General features: G+C 41.8%; 2 protein-coding genes across 17 annotated transcripts in view; both read right to left on the reverse strand.

Moving 5' to 3' along the window:
- The window catches only part of LOC311304860 (dynein axonemal intermediate chain 1-like), a 674,193-nt gene that overhangs the window by 320,938 nt on the left and 335,753 nt on the right, over positions 1-17,502 (reverse strand). The gene's annotated exons all lie outside the window — the stretch shown is intronic.
- Positions 1-17,502, reverse strand: part of epb41l2 (erythrocyte membrane protein band 4.1 like 2) — a 106,576-nt gene that overhangs the window by 20,818 nt on the left and 68,256 nt on the right. For all 16 annotated transcript variants that reach the window (XM_084432154.1, XM_084432159.1, XM_084432158.1 and 13 more), the window contains exons 10-13: positions 12,326-12,478; positions 12,143-12,240; positions 10,735-10,907; positions 2,825-2,928 (exon numbers count right to left, since the gene is read on the reverse strand). In XM_084432154.1, coding sequence (XP_084288280.1) covers positions 2,825-2,928; positions 10,735-10,907; positions 12,143-12,240; positions 12,326-12,478 — 528 coding nt within the window. The remainder of the gene's footprint in view (positions 1-2,824; positions 2,929-10,734; positions 10,908-12,142; positions 12,241-12,325; positions 12,479-17,502) is intronic.

Consider the following 17,502-nt stretch of genomic DNA (forward strand, 5'->3'; position numbering starts at 1 on the left):
CTCGGAGATGTCGGACAGGACGTCCAGCTCGGAGATGGTGTCGAGTGTGGGTGGGAGTGAGGAGAGGGTGGAGGAGGACGGGGAGAATGGGAACATGAAGAGAGACTGCATGGGTGCACGGACATGAAACGGGAATGTGCGTGGTGAAAAAAGAGAGCAAGAACACATGGTGGAATGCGCAGGGAAAGAGAAAGGGAGAGAGAAACACAACATTAGTCAGTGAGCCGAGTCGAGGTCAGGTCAGCAGTGACTGGGTGTGAGGGACGACACATTAGGAGAGACTTGTGTGTGTGTGTGAGGGTGGGCAAGCATTAGACAACATCACAGCTAAAGCTGGCAGTGTTGGGGCAGAAGCTCAGGGGAAGAGAGGAGGGCGTTTCACACCAGGCTGAGGAGTTCGCTTCATTTCACTATTCGGTACGGCCAATTGGTTTATCCGGGCTAACGTGTGAAAGTTATTGGCTATTTATGGTGTTTTGTTTTAGTTTAACAGTTAATATTCAGAATATTATTGATTTAACTGCACTGCCACCATCAGATAACAAAATGTGAACTGAACTGAGCTGGATAATGACAACAATTATTGATTGCCATTATTGAGCATTTGATGCATATTTTGCCGATCTGTGTCAAGTTTTGGTAGTGAAATCAATGGCTTTAGGGAATTCTGGGAGGTTATAAGTCGTCAGGATTCGATTCTTTAGGTTGAGAACCACATTCGAGTCCATTTGGGTCTGGTTCATACAGACTCCAGTACAGTCCAGCTGGTATAAGAGTAATCTGGCTTCATTTGAAAAGGTCTGAATCTTTCTAATCATGTGATTTTCTAAGGTAAGTAGAACATGCTCATTCTTCGCATCTTATGCTGTACATCCGAGGCAGACTGACGCTTTGGTAGTGCTTTTGTTTGGTAGGCAAGTTTTAGTAGTGAAACCCAATAAGTCATTACCTTGCTACTAGGGGTGGAACGGTACATGTATTCGTATTGAACCAAAACGGTACGGGCGTCACGGTTCGGTGCACACATTTACACGGAGAATACACGGTATAAAAATAAATAAAACTCGCGTGCACATTAATTAATGTAATGCAGAACTACTGTTAGATACGCGGGTTCTTTAGGGACACCTAATCTGTAGCTCCGCCAGAGAGAGAGAGAGAGAGAGAGAGAGAGAGAGAGAGAGAGAGAGAGAGAGAGAGAGAGAGAGAGAGAGAGAGAGAGAGAGAGACGCGCAGGCGCAATCGAAAAGTCGCAAAGTGTTTACTTATATTTGTGTGTGTGTGTGTGTGTGTGTGTGTGTGTGTGTGTGAGAGAGGCGCGGGCGCGATCGAACAGTGGAAACATAAAAACATACTCCGTCATTTTGTTTATACAGGACATCATTCAAACTGCAAAGTGTTTAAGTTACTGTTAATTAAAATTAAGGAAAACAAATATATTAATCTGAAATGTAGCAAATTCATTTTCAATTCATTCAGGTACAGTTACCACACATCTCAAGGTCTTTTTGTCTTTTTATTAATTTAATTAATGAACTAATTATATAAAACTATTGTCAGTGCACTACAAATAAACTGGTTCTATGCCTTTACTTTATTAATAAAACTTATTTAAAAAATACAAGGCTTAAGTGATTTATTTTCCTTTGGTGGAACAGCCTGAGACTCAAGCCTTCCGCATTTACATTTACATTTATTCATTTAGCTGACGCTTTTATCCAAAGCGACTTACAATTGCTATATATGTCAGAGGTCGCACGCCTCTGGAGCAACTAGGGGTTAAGTGTCTTGCTCAGGGACACATTGGTGTCTCACAGTGGATTCGAACCCGGGTCTCTCACACCAAAGGCATGTGTCTTATCCATTGCGCCACACCACCCCACTGGTGTGGCGCACCACCCCACTGGCGCATTTCCCTCCACTGTACCGAACTCGTCCCGAACCGTGATGTCTGAACCGAACCGTGACTTCTGCGTATCGTTCCACCCCTACTTGCTACATGGGTAAACTGCTGCCGCTAACGCTCACAGCGGGGTTCACGAGGACGGCGTGATCAAGAGGTGAGGGCAGAGAGTGAACTCTGGTTCAGACCGAGTGTGAAAACACCCTGAGAAACACACAGAGGCATCTGTCGGGACTCAATCAGGGGTGGTCCTACATCATTATAATGAACAGGCCGGTGACGGGACGGGGGGTGGAATGTCTTTCGCCATGGAAACAGGCAATATCTGGCTGGATAACTCGGTTATTGTCACAAAGATGGTTTGTGGGCCGTTAGACAGACAGGATGAAGTTCTCAAAGCACTTCCATCCTCCATTGGTGTTCGTGTAGGGTGTCTGTGAAAGACTCTCTTCATGTGAGAGCTGTAGGTTACGGCAGGAATGCCACGCTCCTTCAGGGCTCGCGGACCGCATGAATACAGGCCTTTGACGGACAGGGAAATGTCACGTCTGGGAGACGGACAGTCGGGTCAGCTGGGGATAGAGGTCCCTCCGGGTACTGGACTCAGCAGAGTGAGCCGTGTGTGTGTGTGTTTCCAAACACTAGTGGATCCGAGTGTATTAACATTTAACTAGCATGATTCAAGGGTTAGCTTGAGTTATCACAACCAATCAAATCAAACCAGAACCAATATTCTCATATCAAATATATGAAATCAATGGGAAAGGGGGACACCTAAAAAAAAAGTATTTTCATAAAACACTCGTTGTTGAAGTACGAGTGTGAACACATCTGAGATGGGGTAATCAGCAGTTGTTATTGAGGGCACAGCTCCTGTAAGTCTGAGGCCTGTGATGAAGATCATAAAGAGCTGTTTCTCACCTTCGAGTCGGAGTTGAGCTCCAGGGCCGGTCCGTTCTCCCCAGCGCCGGCGGTCAGAGCAGAGTCCACAGCGTGACTGTAATCGCTCACGTTCACCATAGGGGCTGCCGCCACACACACACACACACACACAAACACAAACACACACTGTTGGCCCAGCAGTTCATATCTTTACCCACCTTACGCACATATGTTCATATTTTTAAACAGTGGTGTCTGAGACCACACAGCAAATCTGAGACTTATTTTTTTAAACCTGGAAATTAAAGTTTGTAGGATTTTTGAGAATTATAATGAGACTCACTATTTCAAAGTGACTAATCAAATGTCTTAAACTTTTCAATTCAACTTTTCCCTCAAACTGGTGTGCTGATAATAAACTTGGGGTCACACTTGATATTAAGTGTCTTTAACTAAGGCACCCAGGTTAAAAAACAATTGTCAGGTAGAATATACTTCTTGTGTTGATGTTGTATTGTAAAACCCTTTGTAATGCTGCTATTGAGGTGGATGCGGGTAAGATGGGTCAGGTTTGGCGGGATGGGTAGGTTTAAGGGTGGGTTAAGGAGTAGAGTCAACAGTGTAATTATAGTGCAATTCAAAAACATGTACACAATAACTGCATTGTATTAATGATTCATTTAAATGTTAGTACATGGTAGTTAAAGACACTTAATATAAAGGGAGACCGAATTTTGCATTCAAATAAAAAGAAACACTTGGTGGTCTCAGACTTTTGGACTCCACTGTAAGTCTAAATATTTATACATTTCATTAAACATCAGGCGTATTCAAATTCATATACATATTTCATATTCATATTTATTAAAAGCAAATTCATGAACACTTCAGCTAGAACAGGATGGCATATGTTGTATATGTATGCTCACACTTATTCTGCAGTAAGCAGTGATTGCCCAAGGAGTGCAACCAGACTGCGTTCTGCATTTGCCATATGTAGTGTACTAACGAGAGCACACTATGATGACTGAGGGCGTTCCACACATGACTCGTCTGAACCTGCTGCGTTTTCTCCTTTAGTTCGGCTGGTTTAGGAATATATGAACACTGCAATCACTCTGGGATCGCCTGAACGAGGTGGTCTCGGCCCGACTGAAAACCAACCCTGGGCCGGTGAGAAAGCAATCTGACCCGAAGGGTCAAAAAAAATAAATAAAAATTTTTTTTTTATTTATAAAAATAAAATAAAATAAAAAGCGCTATCATAATTCATAACGGGAAATGTGTTATATAAAAGCAGCAGTGTGTGATTCTGTGAGTTTTTGTGGTTCAAATCCAGAGAGCTCCTCTTTATCTTAAAGCTTTTCTTGTTGTGCTTGTATAATTTGGTTTCGGGCAGCTTCAGGACCATCTGAATCGGGGCGCTTTTTCCAATGTTCGTTTCATGGATTTGAAGAGCTTTATAATGATAAGAGTTGGGGTCACTCATTTTTAGATGCTTCTACCCCAGTTCCATATACTACAAAAAACATGATAGTACACAGATAGTACTGATTACATAGTATGCTAGCATTTCCTTTCGAGCTGGGACTCTAAAACCCCTGATAGTCCAGTCATTTTAAGCCAAAATGGGGGTCAACCTTGAACAAATTGCAACAGAAGCAAACTCAACTGATTTTGTATCCTCAATGTGTCCTGAGTAAGGAAAAAAAAGCCCAGAAGAATCCCATTAGGGGGAAGTTTTGAAAAGAAAAAGATTAATACACATGGCAGGAAGAAGTACTTTAGAAACCAGCCTTTATTAATTTTTAAGAGATGGGGTTTGGGACTGTGTCTGGGGGACGAGTCTGAGGGAAGAACAGGAGACAGGGGTAAGGAGAATGCAGAAGACAAAAGGTAAGCAAAATAAAAAGTGAACCCCCAGAAACAGTCCCACAGCCCCAAACCCCATCTCTGCAATAATAATTAATAAAGGCTGGTTTCTAAAGTACTTCTTCCTGCCTCTATGTATTAATGCTCATGGGTAGCCGTAATGGGTTACATTCAGACCTTAACATTAAGTATTTTACTGTTATATGTCAACAAGATTCAACAAGACATGTTCCCCTGGCTATACCCAATGTTTAGATCTGTTTTTATGCAAATTAGCACATACGTAATTAGATTATGCACCGTTTGTCCATGTTAACAAACAATTAAAAAAAACTTGTAATACATTTTTTGTTTGTCTTGATGTAAGTAATCAACTCAGTAATTTTCATGGTGATATCTAAAGATTCAAATGTTTACCCTATTCACGTAAGAAAAAGAATAGGTGTGTGAATGACTATATTTGGGTCTTTTTCGAAACTTTCCTCTAATGTGATTCTTCTGGACTTTTTTTCCTTACTCAGGACATATTGAGGATACAAAATCAGTTGAGTTTGCTTCTGTTGCAATTTGTTCAACCTTTTTTCATAAAACGACTGGACTATGAGGTCAAATGTCATTTACATCCAAAGACGCCAATCCACGCAACTCCTACAAAGCAAAGCGGATTCGGACCTGGTGTCTGTGTGTTGCAGGAAGCCAGAGGAGCACTACACACTTCTGAATATAGAGTATTTCTCAGTGGCGCTGCTCTCCATCAGGAAGAGGTGAATAATGAATGCGACAGCACAGAGGAGCAGCACATCAGCATCGGCACGACCTGGTTTGAGCTGTGGGAAAGTAGGCTAATGTGGCCAGTGCTGCTGGGACGTCCATGTCATCGTGCGTCTCTGATCTGGGGCACCGGCAGCGCCTCACGCGTCCACCAGGGGGCGATCGCTGCGTTATTAAAACTAAACGGGCCGTGACACAGAGGCAGGATTCCCAGCAGCAAGAGGAAAAATGGGGTCATTTTAAAGGAGAGGAGCTGGGAAAGCAGACTCGATGCATGCGTGTACGTCCTGCACAGGGATGATGCGTTCTGTGTGTTATAATGGATTATTGAGTGTCAGTCGTATGAGAGATGCATAATTCAGCACGTCTGAGAGCGCCACTGCCGGAGGGCGTTTACACACTGGCCTCTGAACAAGGTGAACGCCGGAGCAGACGCACCACGGTCAGCATCCTCAGAGTTAAACACCTCGGATGTTGTGTTCTCCCATCATGCCACAGAAAAGCAGCTTCAGTGTTCAAAGCTTTGGGTTTGGAATGACAAGAGGGAGAGAAATCCATGACTTGTTTTGCATGACAAAGGCGCATGTGCTGGGCAACGATTAATCACATCCAAAATAAAAGTTCATGTTTACATAATATATGTGTGTGTGTACTGTGTATAAATATTTTGTGTATATATGTATGTATGTATGTATATATATATATATATATATATATATATATATATATATATATATATATATATATATATATATATATATATATATATATATGTATGTATGTATGTATGTATGTATGTATATATATATATATATATATATATATATATATATATATATATATATATATATATATATATATACACATATACACAGTGCAATGCATAAGTGAATACACCCATGCTAAAGTTGACTAAAAAGAGGAATAAAAAATATTATTTTGGAAATTGAACTTAATGCCTTAATTTAAAAAATTTGGAAAAATCCAACCTTTAAGGACACCAATTTTCTTTGTGAATGAACAATGTATCGTAAATAAATAAATGTTCTTCCTTAAAATACAGGGTGCATAAGTGAGTACACCCCTATGTTAAATTCCCATAGAGGCAGGCAGATTTTTATTTTTAAGTATTTTTTTTTAAAAATTTTAGGATACTATGCATCCTGATAAAGTTCCCTTGGCCTTTGGAATTAAAATAGCCCCACATCATCACATAGCCTTCACCATACCTAGAGATTGGCATGGTTTTATTTCAGTTAGCCTAATAGCTAGTTTGATTTGCATTGAGAGATGATCTTATGGAAAGTACCCCATGCCAATATCTAGGTATGGTGAAGGCTATGTGATGATGTGGGGCTATTTTAATTCTTAAAAATAAAAATCTGCCTGCCTCTATGGGAATTTAACATAGGGGTGTACTCACTTATGCACCCTGTATTTTAAGGAAGAACATTTATTTATTTATGATACATTGTTCATTCACAAAGAAAATTGGTGTCCTTAATATAATTTTGGTGTCCAAAATATGATTTTTTATTCCTCTTTTTAGTCAACTTTAGCATGGGTGTATTCACTTATGCATTGCACTGTGTATATATATATATACACACACACACACACACACACACACACACACACACACACACACACACACACGCATGTATACATTTAAGAAAAATATGTAATTTTATATTAAATATTTATATTTCTATATAATATAAATGTATAAATATATACAGCACACACATATATTATGTAAACACGAACTTTTATTTTTGACGCGATTAATCGTTGCGCAGCTCAAAGTAAAGGTAAGTAAATTTTAACAGTCTAGAAGGTCTAAAGTGTGAAGCTCACACTTATTAAATACATTAAAAATATGATGATGATGTCGTGAGCTTCATCAGCCTGACGCTGATGGTTTCTGTGCAGGATCAGAGCTCTCTGCCTATAAAACCCTCATTTCCTCCTGCACACACACACACACACACACACTGAGCTCATCTCTCCTGCTCGCTCCACAGACAGGAAACAGATGTTCCTCATTTCCTGTGTCTGCGCAGAGAGCCGGGACAATGTGGCTTCATCCATCCACAACAATACAACACAAGATCTCCGCTCGGTGGAAAACATATAAACGACAGCGACGGACAAACCGCAGAAAAACAAATCTGGGTTCATTGATAAATCATGATAAGCGAGCGTAATAAAGCCCCGCTCACACGTGCAGTGATTTACTGGCCTGACCTCCAGCTAACTCTTCTGGTTTAGAGGATGTTTAGACTGGAAAACAAGTCAGAAGTAGCAGTGATGTTGATGAAACACTATAGATATTGAGTGTGTGTGCGTGAAGTGCAGCGGTGCATCATGTGACCCTCACTCTCACTCGCTTCAGGGACAACAGGAGAGGCATACACCTGTGTCTGAACTCTACTGCACTGCATCACTGCTCATTTGCATAAAGGCAAACTTTGAGGAGCGCTGTCACTCATGTTGCACGGTATCGCATCAGAAACTATGGTTTTTTTTGCGAACTTGGAAAAGATTTGCTTCACGTTTGGATGGAAACCCAGCGAGTGTGAACGTCACTCAACACACGAGCCATAAATACCACAGGTATTCATTTAATAAAGCCACTGTAGACGTACAGAAATGACATTTGAAAATGATTTCCAGCCGTCATTGAGCTGGGCTCCGGCCACACGCGTTCAGCTGTGTATCTCTGTGGGGTCTTTCCACTGACTTCCAGTGTGTTTATACTGAGCTAGCGAAGTTTTCTATCCTCTAAACCCTCACAGAAACCTTTCAGCATTTTTACATATGATTTAACACGTTTAGTACGTTCAGTAATCCGTCTTGCTCAGGTGAAGCCCGCAATATAGCCGATTTAAGTTTTTACTATCCAAGGGGGGACGTTTGAACCCCAGAGTGTGTGTTAATCTTGAGTACACACACACACACACACACACACACACACACACACACACACACACACACAGTGCTAGACCAGACCTCAGATGACTGGCCTCATTTACCACTGGGAGATTTCCTGCAGATAACGAGTTCATGACCTGGAAGTCCACAAGAGTTCAGTGATAAACACACTGCTTCTCGCCCGTCACGCTTGTGTTCAGCTCCTCTGATGGAGGGCTGATGAGATCTGGGCTCTGCCTCAGTGCGTTTGTAAGTGCCGACGCGATAAGACTTCCTGTGTGTGTGTGTGTGTGTGAGAGTGTGTGTGTGCCCTTGTTTATATTACATTGTGGGGACCAAATGTCCCCATAAGAATAGTAAAACCTGAGATCACCTACATTGTGGGGACCAGCCAGCGGTCCCCACTTTTCAAAAGGCTTATAAATCACACAGGATGAGTTGTTTTGAGAAAGTAAAAATGCAGAATGTTTCCTGTGATGGGTAGGTTTAGGGGTAGGGTTAGTGTGTGTGTGTGTGTGTGTGATGGGTAGGTTTAGGGGTAGGGTTAGAGTAAGGGGATAGAATGTACAGTTTGTACTGTATAAAAACCATTATGTCTATGGAGAGTCCCCACAAAGATAGTGAACCAGACGTGTGTGTGTGTGTGTGTGTGTGTGTGTGTGTGTGTGTGTGTGTGTGTGTGTGTGTGTGTGTGTGTGTGTGTGTATGTGTGTGTGTGAGGGCAGTGACGGACGCCTGAGCGCTCAACATCACATGCTCACAAGCCATTCACACACAAACACACTCATTTCAACACCTGGCTTTGGCCAAGAGTATTTACAATAGGGATACACTGAATATCAGCAATATCACTGCAATAATTCTGCTGACAATATAAAATTAGGGAATATTGTGTATATCATGATAAAGTTTAGCTTATAAAGAGAGTAAAGCAAATCAAACTCTGCCGTGTGTGTTTGAGCTCTGTGAAGAGTCTCCCAGGTTTCCACAACCTGTTTTTGCAGCGTTGAGCCAATCACAGACATGCCAGCTGAACGCTGAACACAATGTCCAATCAGAAGAGCTTAAAGGGATGGTTCACCCAAAAATGAAAACCGCCCCATGATTTACTCACCCTCGGCCGTCTGCCAGCTAGTTATTTTACTTCATAAAGTTTTAAATATGGATATTTTTCCTACACAAACGCATGGCTTCGCTTCAGAAGGCCTTCATTAACCCCGGAGCCGGAGCACTTTAATCATGGATAGATGCACTTTGATGGACAATGGCCATTCACTGCCATTGTAATGCTGCGTTCACACCAAGCGCGAATAGAGCGTCAAATTCACGTCTAGTTGAACGCTTCAACATTCTGAATCCATTCGCGCGTCCAGAGCAAAAGTTTGAAGCGAAATTGACACTTTTTTTCTGTACAGACACAAACTATGTTCTTATACACTAAAGTATGTTGGTTGTCTTTACATTAGAATAATAATGTTTCATATAATCTAGATTTAGATATGGAATAAATAGCATTCAATACAAAATGAATGTCTCGTATATTGAAATATACAAGATGATATAAAATGATAAAAGATTTGCTTTGTTATGCCACACCAGGCATTAGTCATATTACAAAATAATGTATTGAGGCCAAACATATAAAATAACATTATAAACTGAAAAGCGGGACATCACTTCACCACGTGACAGCAGCAAGCAGGCTCCTGATTGGTTAACGCGGCGTGAACTGACGGCAAAGTTCAGATCGGGCGTAAAGTTTCAACTCGGGCGTCAGGCGCGTGAATGCACAAAAAGCACCAAATAAAATGAATTGCGCTAACACGCCAGATTGTCAATTCGCGCAAACTGGATGCGCAAATAAGGCGAATTCGCGTCCGCTGCGCTAACAGCAGGACCTCCAGACGCGCGTAAAGGTGCTGATGCACATTGACTTAACATGTAAACACTCATGCCAGACGCTCTATTCACGTTTGGTGTGAACGCAGCATAAAGCTTGGAAGAGCCAGGACATTTTTAATATAATTCTGATAGTATTCGTCTGAAAGAAGAAAGTCATAAACATCTAGGATGGCTTGAGGGTGAGTAAATCATGGGATAATTTTCATTTTGGGGTGAACGATCCCTTTAAGTTAGTCAGTGGCACATCCTCATTCAGCACACTTCTGCTCTACAAGTGTAAACACCATCTGAATATGAGATTCACTGTGAAGTGTAGACTGATTAAAGCGAGTGTTTTCACTGAACCCTACAGCGACGGGCGGTTTCTGAGGTTACTGACGATCAGGGACGGCGTCTCTTCAGCTAGAAATAAGAAGAAGTGTTACTGTGACACACACACACACACACACGGAGCACATGCAGAGCGATACCTCCGTCGAGACTGCGCGAGATGCGTTTGCTGGAGGTGCGCTGGAAGTAGGGCGCGGGCCGGTCGATGAGGGAGCTGGCCTGTCGCGTCTGCGCCTGCGTTCGCCCGCTGTAGCGAAACTTAGAGCCCAGGGTCAGGAACTTGCTCTTCGTGGGGTTTTCAGGAGACATCAGCCTGTGAACAGAGCAGTGAACAACAGCGCTCAGAGGACACACTACACACACACACACACACACATCAACAGCGCTCAGAGGACACACTACACACACATCAATGTCCGTCATTACAATGAAAATATTTGAAGACTGTTACGATAATTACGTTTGACAAATACCTGAAAACATGTCCATGAAAACATGAACGTATGAATAGAATAAAATAACTGCTAGATTATGAACATCAATGTTATGGAAAAAGAAACATCTAGAAGGAACAGCGGCTTGAGGTAAAGCTGAAGAGGAAAGCTGCTCTGACTAGCGCTGCGGAGCCAGGCGAAAGTATAAACTAGGCTTAACGCGAACAAATCAGACCTCAGGATCCGCCCCAAGTGCCGCAATAGCCAATCAGGAAAAGAGAGAAATGTTTTTTTGGGGGCGATCATCATTTTCACGATGGATCGTCGCCGTCACGTACGAGTCCTCAAGTACTCGTGCCCATCCCTGATCTACTGCTGACATTAAACCACAAAAGCAAGGCATCTGATGCAGGGCTCTGTGACAGCCGGTGGTAAAAACAGAAGGAAAGGAGGAAGATTGAGCTGAGATAATCCACATCATGTGTTTCGAGAGTGTGATGGTGTGTGTGTGTGTGTGAGCCACAAGCACAACTGCGAGGTCTTCAGCCGATCGCCCTCCTCTCTCTCCACCCTCGCCTGTCTGATCTGAGCGCTCCTATCCATTACGCATAAAAGGACATTAGGGCTGTCACTTTTGTGGAAAAATCCTGTTCAATTTGAGACATAAGTGTTCATTGAATCGATTGTAAAATCGATTTTCCATGTCTAAAGACTTTTCCATTTTAAACGCCAGATATGGGCAAATCCACAGACAACTAACAGGCATTAGGACGAACGTAAAGAGGGCGCTTGAGACGCACAAGTCAGCAAATAAGTGACAGCCCTAAAAACATTTTCTTTTGGCATATTCAAAGCCCTTTATGGTTTAATACAAGCGAGGAGGACATTCTACTACATCTAGGTGAGGCAAATCTAGGATTATTGAATACACACACGAAGGGAGATCAGCTAAGATGCACAAAACTGCTTTTAAACATGTAGTTACGATAGTGTAGTTAATAATCTTGATAACGCCAGAAGTCCAGTCCCCTTCTCACACACAGACACACACCTGAAGCCTCTCGACTCATCGAAACATGCTGTAGCATGGGGTGATAAAGGTGTGTGTGTTCACCTGAAGAAGGTGTGGTGTTCAACACACACTTTCCAAACTCTTTTGGCGGCCCGATGGTTGGGCAGCTTGAAGCCGACGGTGCTCTCGAACTGCTCCGCCTGAAAGACAATATCAGCGTTACAGACACAAGGGTCATTCCCATCACTCTCAGACACACTGTGTGTGGGTTCTGCTCAGCCGTACCTCTCCTGGCCTGATCTTGATGTAGAAGTTACTGCGTTTGTAGGAGATCTTGAGGATTTTGGGCCAAGCGAAGCGATTTATCCGCAGACGATCCTTATAGATTAACAGACCGTTTGCACACACTCCCAGCATGATGTCCACTCCCTCAGAGTCCTGAGAGAAGAGAAGACCACCAGTCTTTATCGGCATCAGAAACATTTCATATCCACTTCCAGCACAAGATCTGCTCATAGTCAGGAACAGAAGTGTGACAGTAATAACTCAACCAGAAGAACTACAGGAAGTACTTGCTAGAGCTACATAGGCAGCCACTCACAGCCCTGTACCTTTGAAAGAGTCTTGATTTTGCCCACACACACACACACTGCAGCTAAATACACAATACACCTTTTAGTGCTTAATCCTGTTCTGTACACATACAATTCACTCATTCTGCGCAGTGTGTGTACTGAACCGAACTGAACAATTAGTTGAGAGTACAAAGAGAGATATGAGAGACGAGAGATTCTAGTTCCTGTCTCTATGAAGCTCCTCCTCCTGAAAAGCACACTGTGCTCTGATTGGTCGGCTGGGGCAGTGTGTTGTGATTGGTCGAGCGCTTCGAGTGTGTTTGGGAAATGCCCCGCCCCTTACCATAACCGCCAGTTTAACACACTACTAACTAACTCAACCAGGCCCCGCCCCTTTATTCTGCGTATGAATTATTATAATGAGGAATATTGTGACGTGTTCGTTCCCGGAAGAAACTCAAGACTACAGTGGAGGCGTTTCAGGAGTTCAGAAACACTGATATGGAGAAGAACTCATGCTCAAACAGCAACATCACACACTGAAGATGAACATGGGAAAAGCAGAATAGCTGCTCTTTAACATATTTTTAGACATAAACTGAATCTGTATTTAAGAATGCTTTCCCGGTCACATGCACATAAATAAAAGCTAAAAAGGCCCGAATGGTTATATGTGATTGTGTTGTGCCCTGAAAGCTGCTTTGGAGTGTTTTAAAGGAATGTTCTGGTTAATCATTAGTATTTCTGTTAATAATGTCCATTAACTTATGAAAATACTTTGGTTTCGTCCCTCAGTTCTACAGTAGTACTTTACAGCGGTATAAGTAAAGCAGGTCAGCGCTCCCGAGAGTGTGTCAGAAGGGAAGCTGGTATTCTTTCGTTAAAGCACACAAACTCAGTTTATCCTTGTGAACATCATATGAACGTTACCAGCATGTTGAACGCTTGGATGTAAGTTTGCACACATAAGGTTAGCAAGTTTACTGTAATCGTAACTCTACATGGAGCTCAACTTGAACCAAGAACATTCCTGTATGACAAAACTTGAAAAAAGGTGGTTTTATAAACTTTCTGAACACAAACATGGTTAAAGGGGTGGTTGAACATGATTTGACTTTTCTAACTTTAGTGAGTGTGTAATGTTGCTGTTTGAGCATAAACAACATCCGCAAAGTTACAACGCTCAAAGTTCAAAGCAAAGGGAGATATTTGCTTTTAAAGAAATCACTTTTTAAGGACTACAACAGACGGCTGGTAGAGACTACACCACATTCCTCCCGGGTTAGTGACATCACCAACACTAGAATTTACATAAACCCCGCCCCCTGAACACGATTTATAGATTATCAAGACAGAATATACTAATCAATGACTAGAAGATAACTACACATCAGCTACACATTCATCAGTTGATGCACAGTTATTCATCAACTAACCATTCAGAAATGTCCTGTTGCTTCTACATGTTGTCACTTCTTCTTGAGTCTCTCCATCATTGTCTGACTCCGGTTTGAACATAAAAGGCTAAAAGTTTTAGAAATGTTCAGTGCATGTGTGTGTGAGTGCAAGCTGTTGTAGCTCCGCCCCCTGTACCGGGAGCAGCAGCTCATTTGCATTTAAAGGAACACACAAAAACGGTGCGTTTTTGCTCACCCTCAACTTTAACATGCTATATAAAAATATCTGTGGGGTATTTTGAGCTAAAACTTCACACACACACTCTGGGGACATCAGAGACTTATTTTATATCTTGTGAAAAGGGCATTATAGCACCCCTTTAATGATCCAAAGATTGAAACAATGCACATATACATAAATATATATACATGCACATATATACACATACATAATAACTATGGATCATTTCAAACTCAAACTCTTTCATTGTCTTAATGCAATTACGAAGCGCATCCATCACACCTTTCACTCCGCCTCTCAGGCACTTATCTGAGCGCTTTTAAATGGATCTTGATTGCCGGGGCTTTTGGGACGTCGAGCACTGGTTATTGATCTGTCTGTGTTAACTGTAGAGCTCTGAGAGAAATCAATAGCGCTGATAAACAGATTGAACTCAGACTATCTGTCGCCACAAGAGGCTTTTAGCGGTCCGGCATCTCTCACACATCAGCGCATCCGTACGAGCCGGTGAAGAGAGGACACCAGCTGCCGGGCCTCGGGACATTATAATGCCTTTCTGGCCAGTCCAGCTCTCCAGAATATTGGATTTCAGTTCAAGTTTTTATTTTTATTGTTTTAGTGAACTATTTTAACCCTAACTAATACAGCACCATGTGTCAGTCCTTAAAGGTCACGAGATGAAGACAACTGAACATCACAAGCTTCACCCTCAGTCTTCAGAGAGATAAAGACACACAGTTTGGACGAGAGACTGCCATCGTTCCCACTGGGAAAAGTGCCGGAGAGCTGGTATTCCTGAGAGGGTTTAAAAATGGCAACAACATATTTTTCCCAGACTTGAGCATGCTCTCTCTTTTGCACACACACACACACACACACACACACACACACACACACACACACACACACACACACACTATTCTGAGTGTTTGTTCAGCTGGAGTCTTCCTCTGCTGCTCTTGTCGGGTCTAGAGGTCACAGGTCACAGATCTTACTGATAACCATAACGCACTCAAATAAAATGTCTGATCCATGCAAGCAGCCGAACGTGTGATTAATGTGAACGCAGATCATGCTGGAACTGGACTGCTAACGACTGTGAACTCTCACACATTCATTCAGTTTCAGCAAAAACAGCACAGGACTGAAAAATAAAGTCTTCCTGAAAAAAGAATCTGCAAACAGCGTCCAGTCCTGGTCCTACAGGGCCACCGTCCTGCAGAGTTCAGCTCCAAACACAGGTAAACACACCTGAACCAGCTAATCAAGCTCATACGCACTATCACACGCTAATCGTTTCTCATGAGGACGTCTGTAAGAACACCTCTGCGTGGCATCTCTGTAAGAACACCTCTGCGTGGCATTTCAGTGAGAACTCGTGCGTTCGGATGATTTATTGACGGTGGAGGAGCGAGTTTTGTAATCCCACGAACCTGTGAAGGCGCTGCTCGCGTGGCATAAACAAAAAAATTTCATATGCTGGGAATTAATACAAATAAATTACTTAATTTAATAATAGAAAAAATTATAATTACTTTAATCATTTAATTTAATTTTTAAAAATAGGAAGCTGGTATATTCAAAATGGTTCTTATATTCTTGCATTTTATCTAAAAAGGATAAAAATATGGAAATTAGCAGAAACAAGTAAATGCAGCCTCTTATTTACATGAGGTAATAATAAAGCTGATTGGTGTGCCTTTTTAATCTCGTGCATCAGTGCATAATAGCCGACATATTTAGCTTTTTTCTCTTTCGTGGAGCGGTGATGAAATATTGTTCTTGTAAAAATATCCAAGCATTTCAGCAATAAAAAAAAGTACATCTTTAAAATACATGCAAATTACAGTTAAGCGCACCAGTTATCGTACGGTGCTCGGCAGGGGTCAAAAAGGATTTAAGGCGAGACACTACAGGTGAATAGGGTACAATTTTTAAATAATAGATATCACCATGAAACCTCCTCAGTTGATTACTCGCACAAGTATACATATAGGTAACACTTTATTTTACGGTGCCCTTGATACAGAGTAATTACTTAATTAGGTACTTAGTAATAGACGTTGTAATAACATGTAACAAAATGTACTTAACATGTAACTAAGTTATGGAACAGCCTGTACTTACAGATTGTAATTACACACATGTAATAGGCAGCTACTGTTACACATGTGTAACAAGCCGAGTTGGATGAGGTTTATAGATACACATGAAGTACACTTAAGTACATTCTTGATACACTTTATTTTACGTAGCTTATACCTGTGTAATATTATGTAATTACAATGTAATAAGGAAACTACTGCATGCATTTAAGCTGTGAACTAGTGAGTTAAATCAAACTAAGGCAGAGAAAGATAAGGTATGTATACACAAAGTACACTTAAGTACATTCTTGATACACTTTATTTTACGTAGCTCATCCCTGTGTAACATTATGTAATTACAATGTAATTAGGAAACGACTGCATGCATTTAAGCTGTGAACTAGTGAGTTAAATCAAAGTAAGGCAGAGATGGATAAGGTATGTATACACAAAGTACACTTAAGTACATTCTTGATACACTTTATTTTACGTAGCTTATACCTGTGTAATATTATGTAATTACAATGTAATTAGGAAACTACTGCATGCTAGAGTTCTCAACGGGCCTGAAAATTACAACCCGACCCGACCCGGCCCGTGGTTTTTAAAGCCCGGACCCGATGTAACTCGACACATCAACTTGAATTATCTGCCCGAACCCTCGTTTTTTTTTTTGTTTTTTTTTTCATACACCTATTATCATGACCAGCAGACGGGAATTCAAATCAACCTTTAATGTTCACGCCTTTTAACAATACAAACAATAAACACTTTCCAGACCTCTGATTTTCCCACTCCTGTAGTAGCGACGGTGAATTCACCTGCGGCAAGTTTACTTTTCACCAACTCCATCTTCTCCAGGCTAAAGGCTTGCACGCAGCGGCGTCAGGTCTGCCCCCACCCCTCTCCATGATGCACGTTGCACGCAGCAGCCAGACTTTCTTTACGGTGAACAGCAGCGATGATTAATAAAAAATTGTTTGTTGTTGTTTTTTTCACTGAGCGGAAAAGATTAAGCCCGAGGTCCGACCCGACCCGAGTCATTTGCTTATATTTCCGACCCGAACCCGGACCGAACCCGCGGGTCCCGTCGGGTTTGTCGGGCCGACCCGACCCGTTGAGAACTCTACTGCATGCATTGAAGTTGTGAACTAGTGAGTAA

The sequence above is a fragment of the Rutilus rutilus genome, assembly GCF_951802725.1.
Source record: "Rutilus rutilus genome assembly, chromosome: 15".
NCBI classification, from domain to species: domain Eukaryota; kingdom Metazoa; phylum Chordata; class Actinopteri; order Cypriniformes; family Leuciscidae; genus Rutilus; species Rutilus rutilus.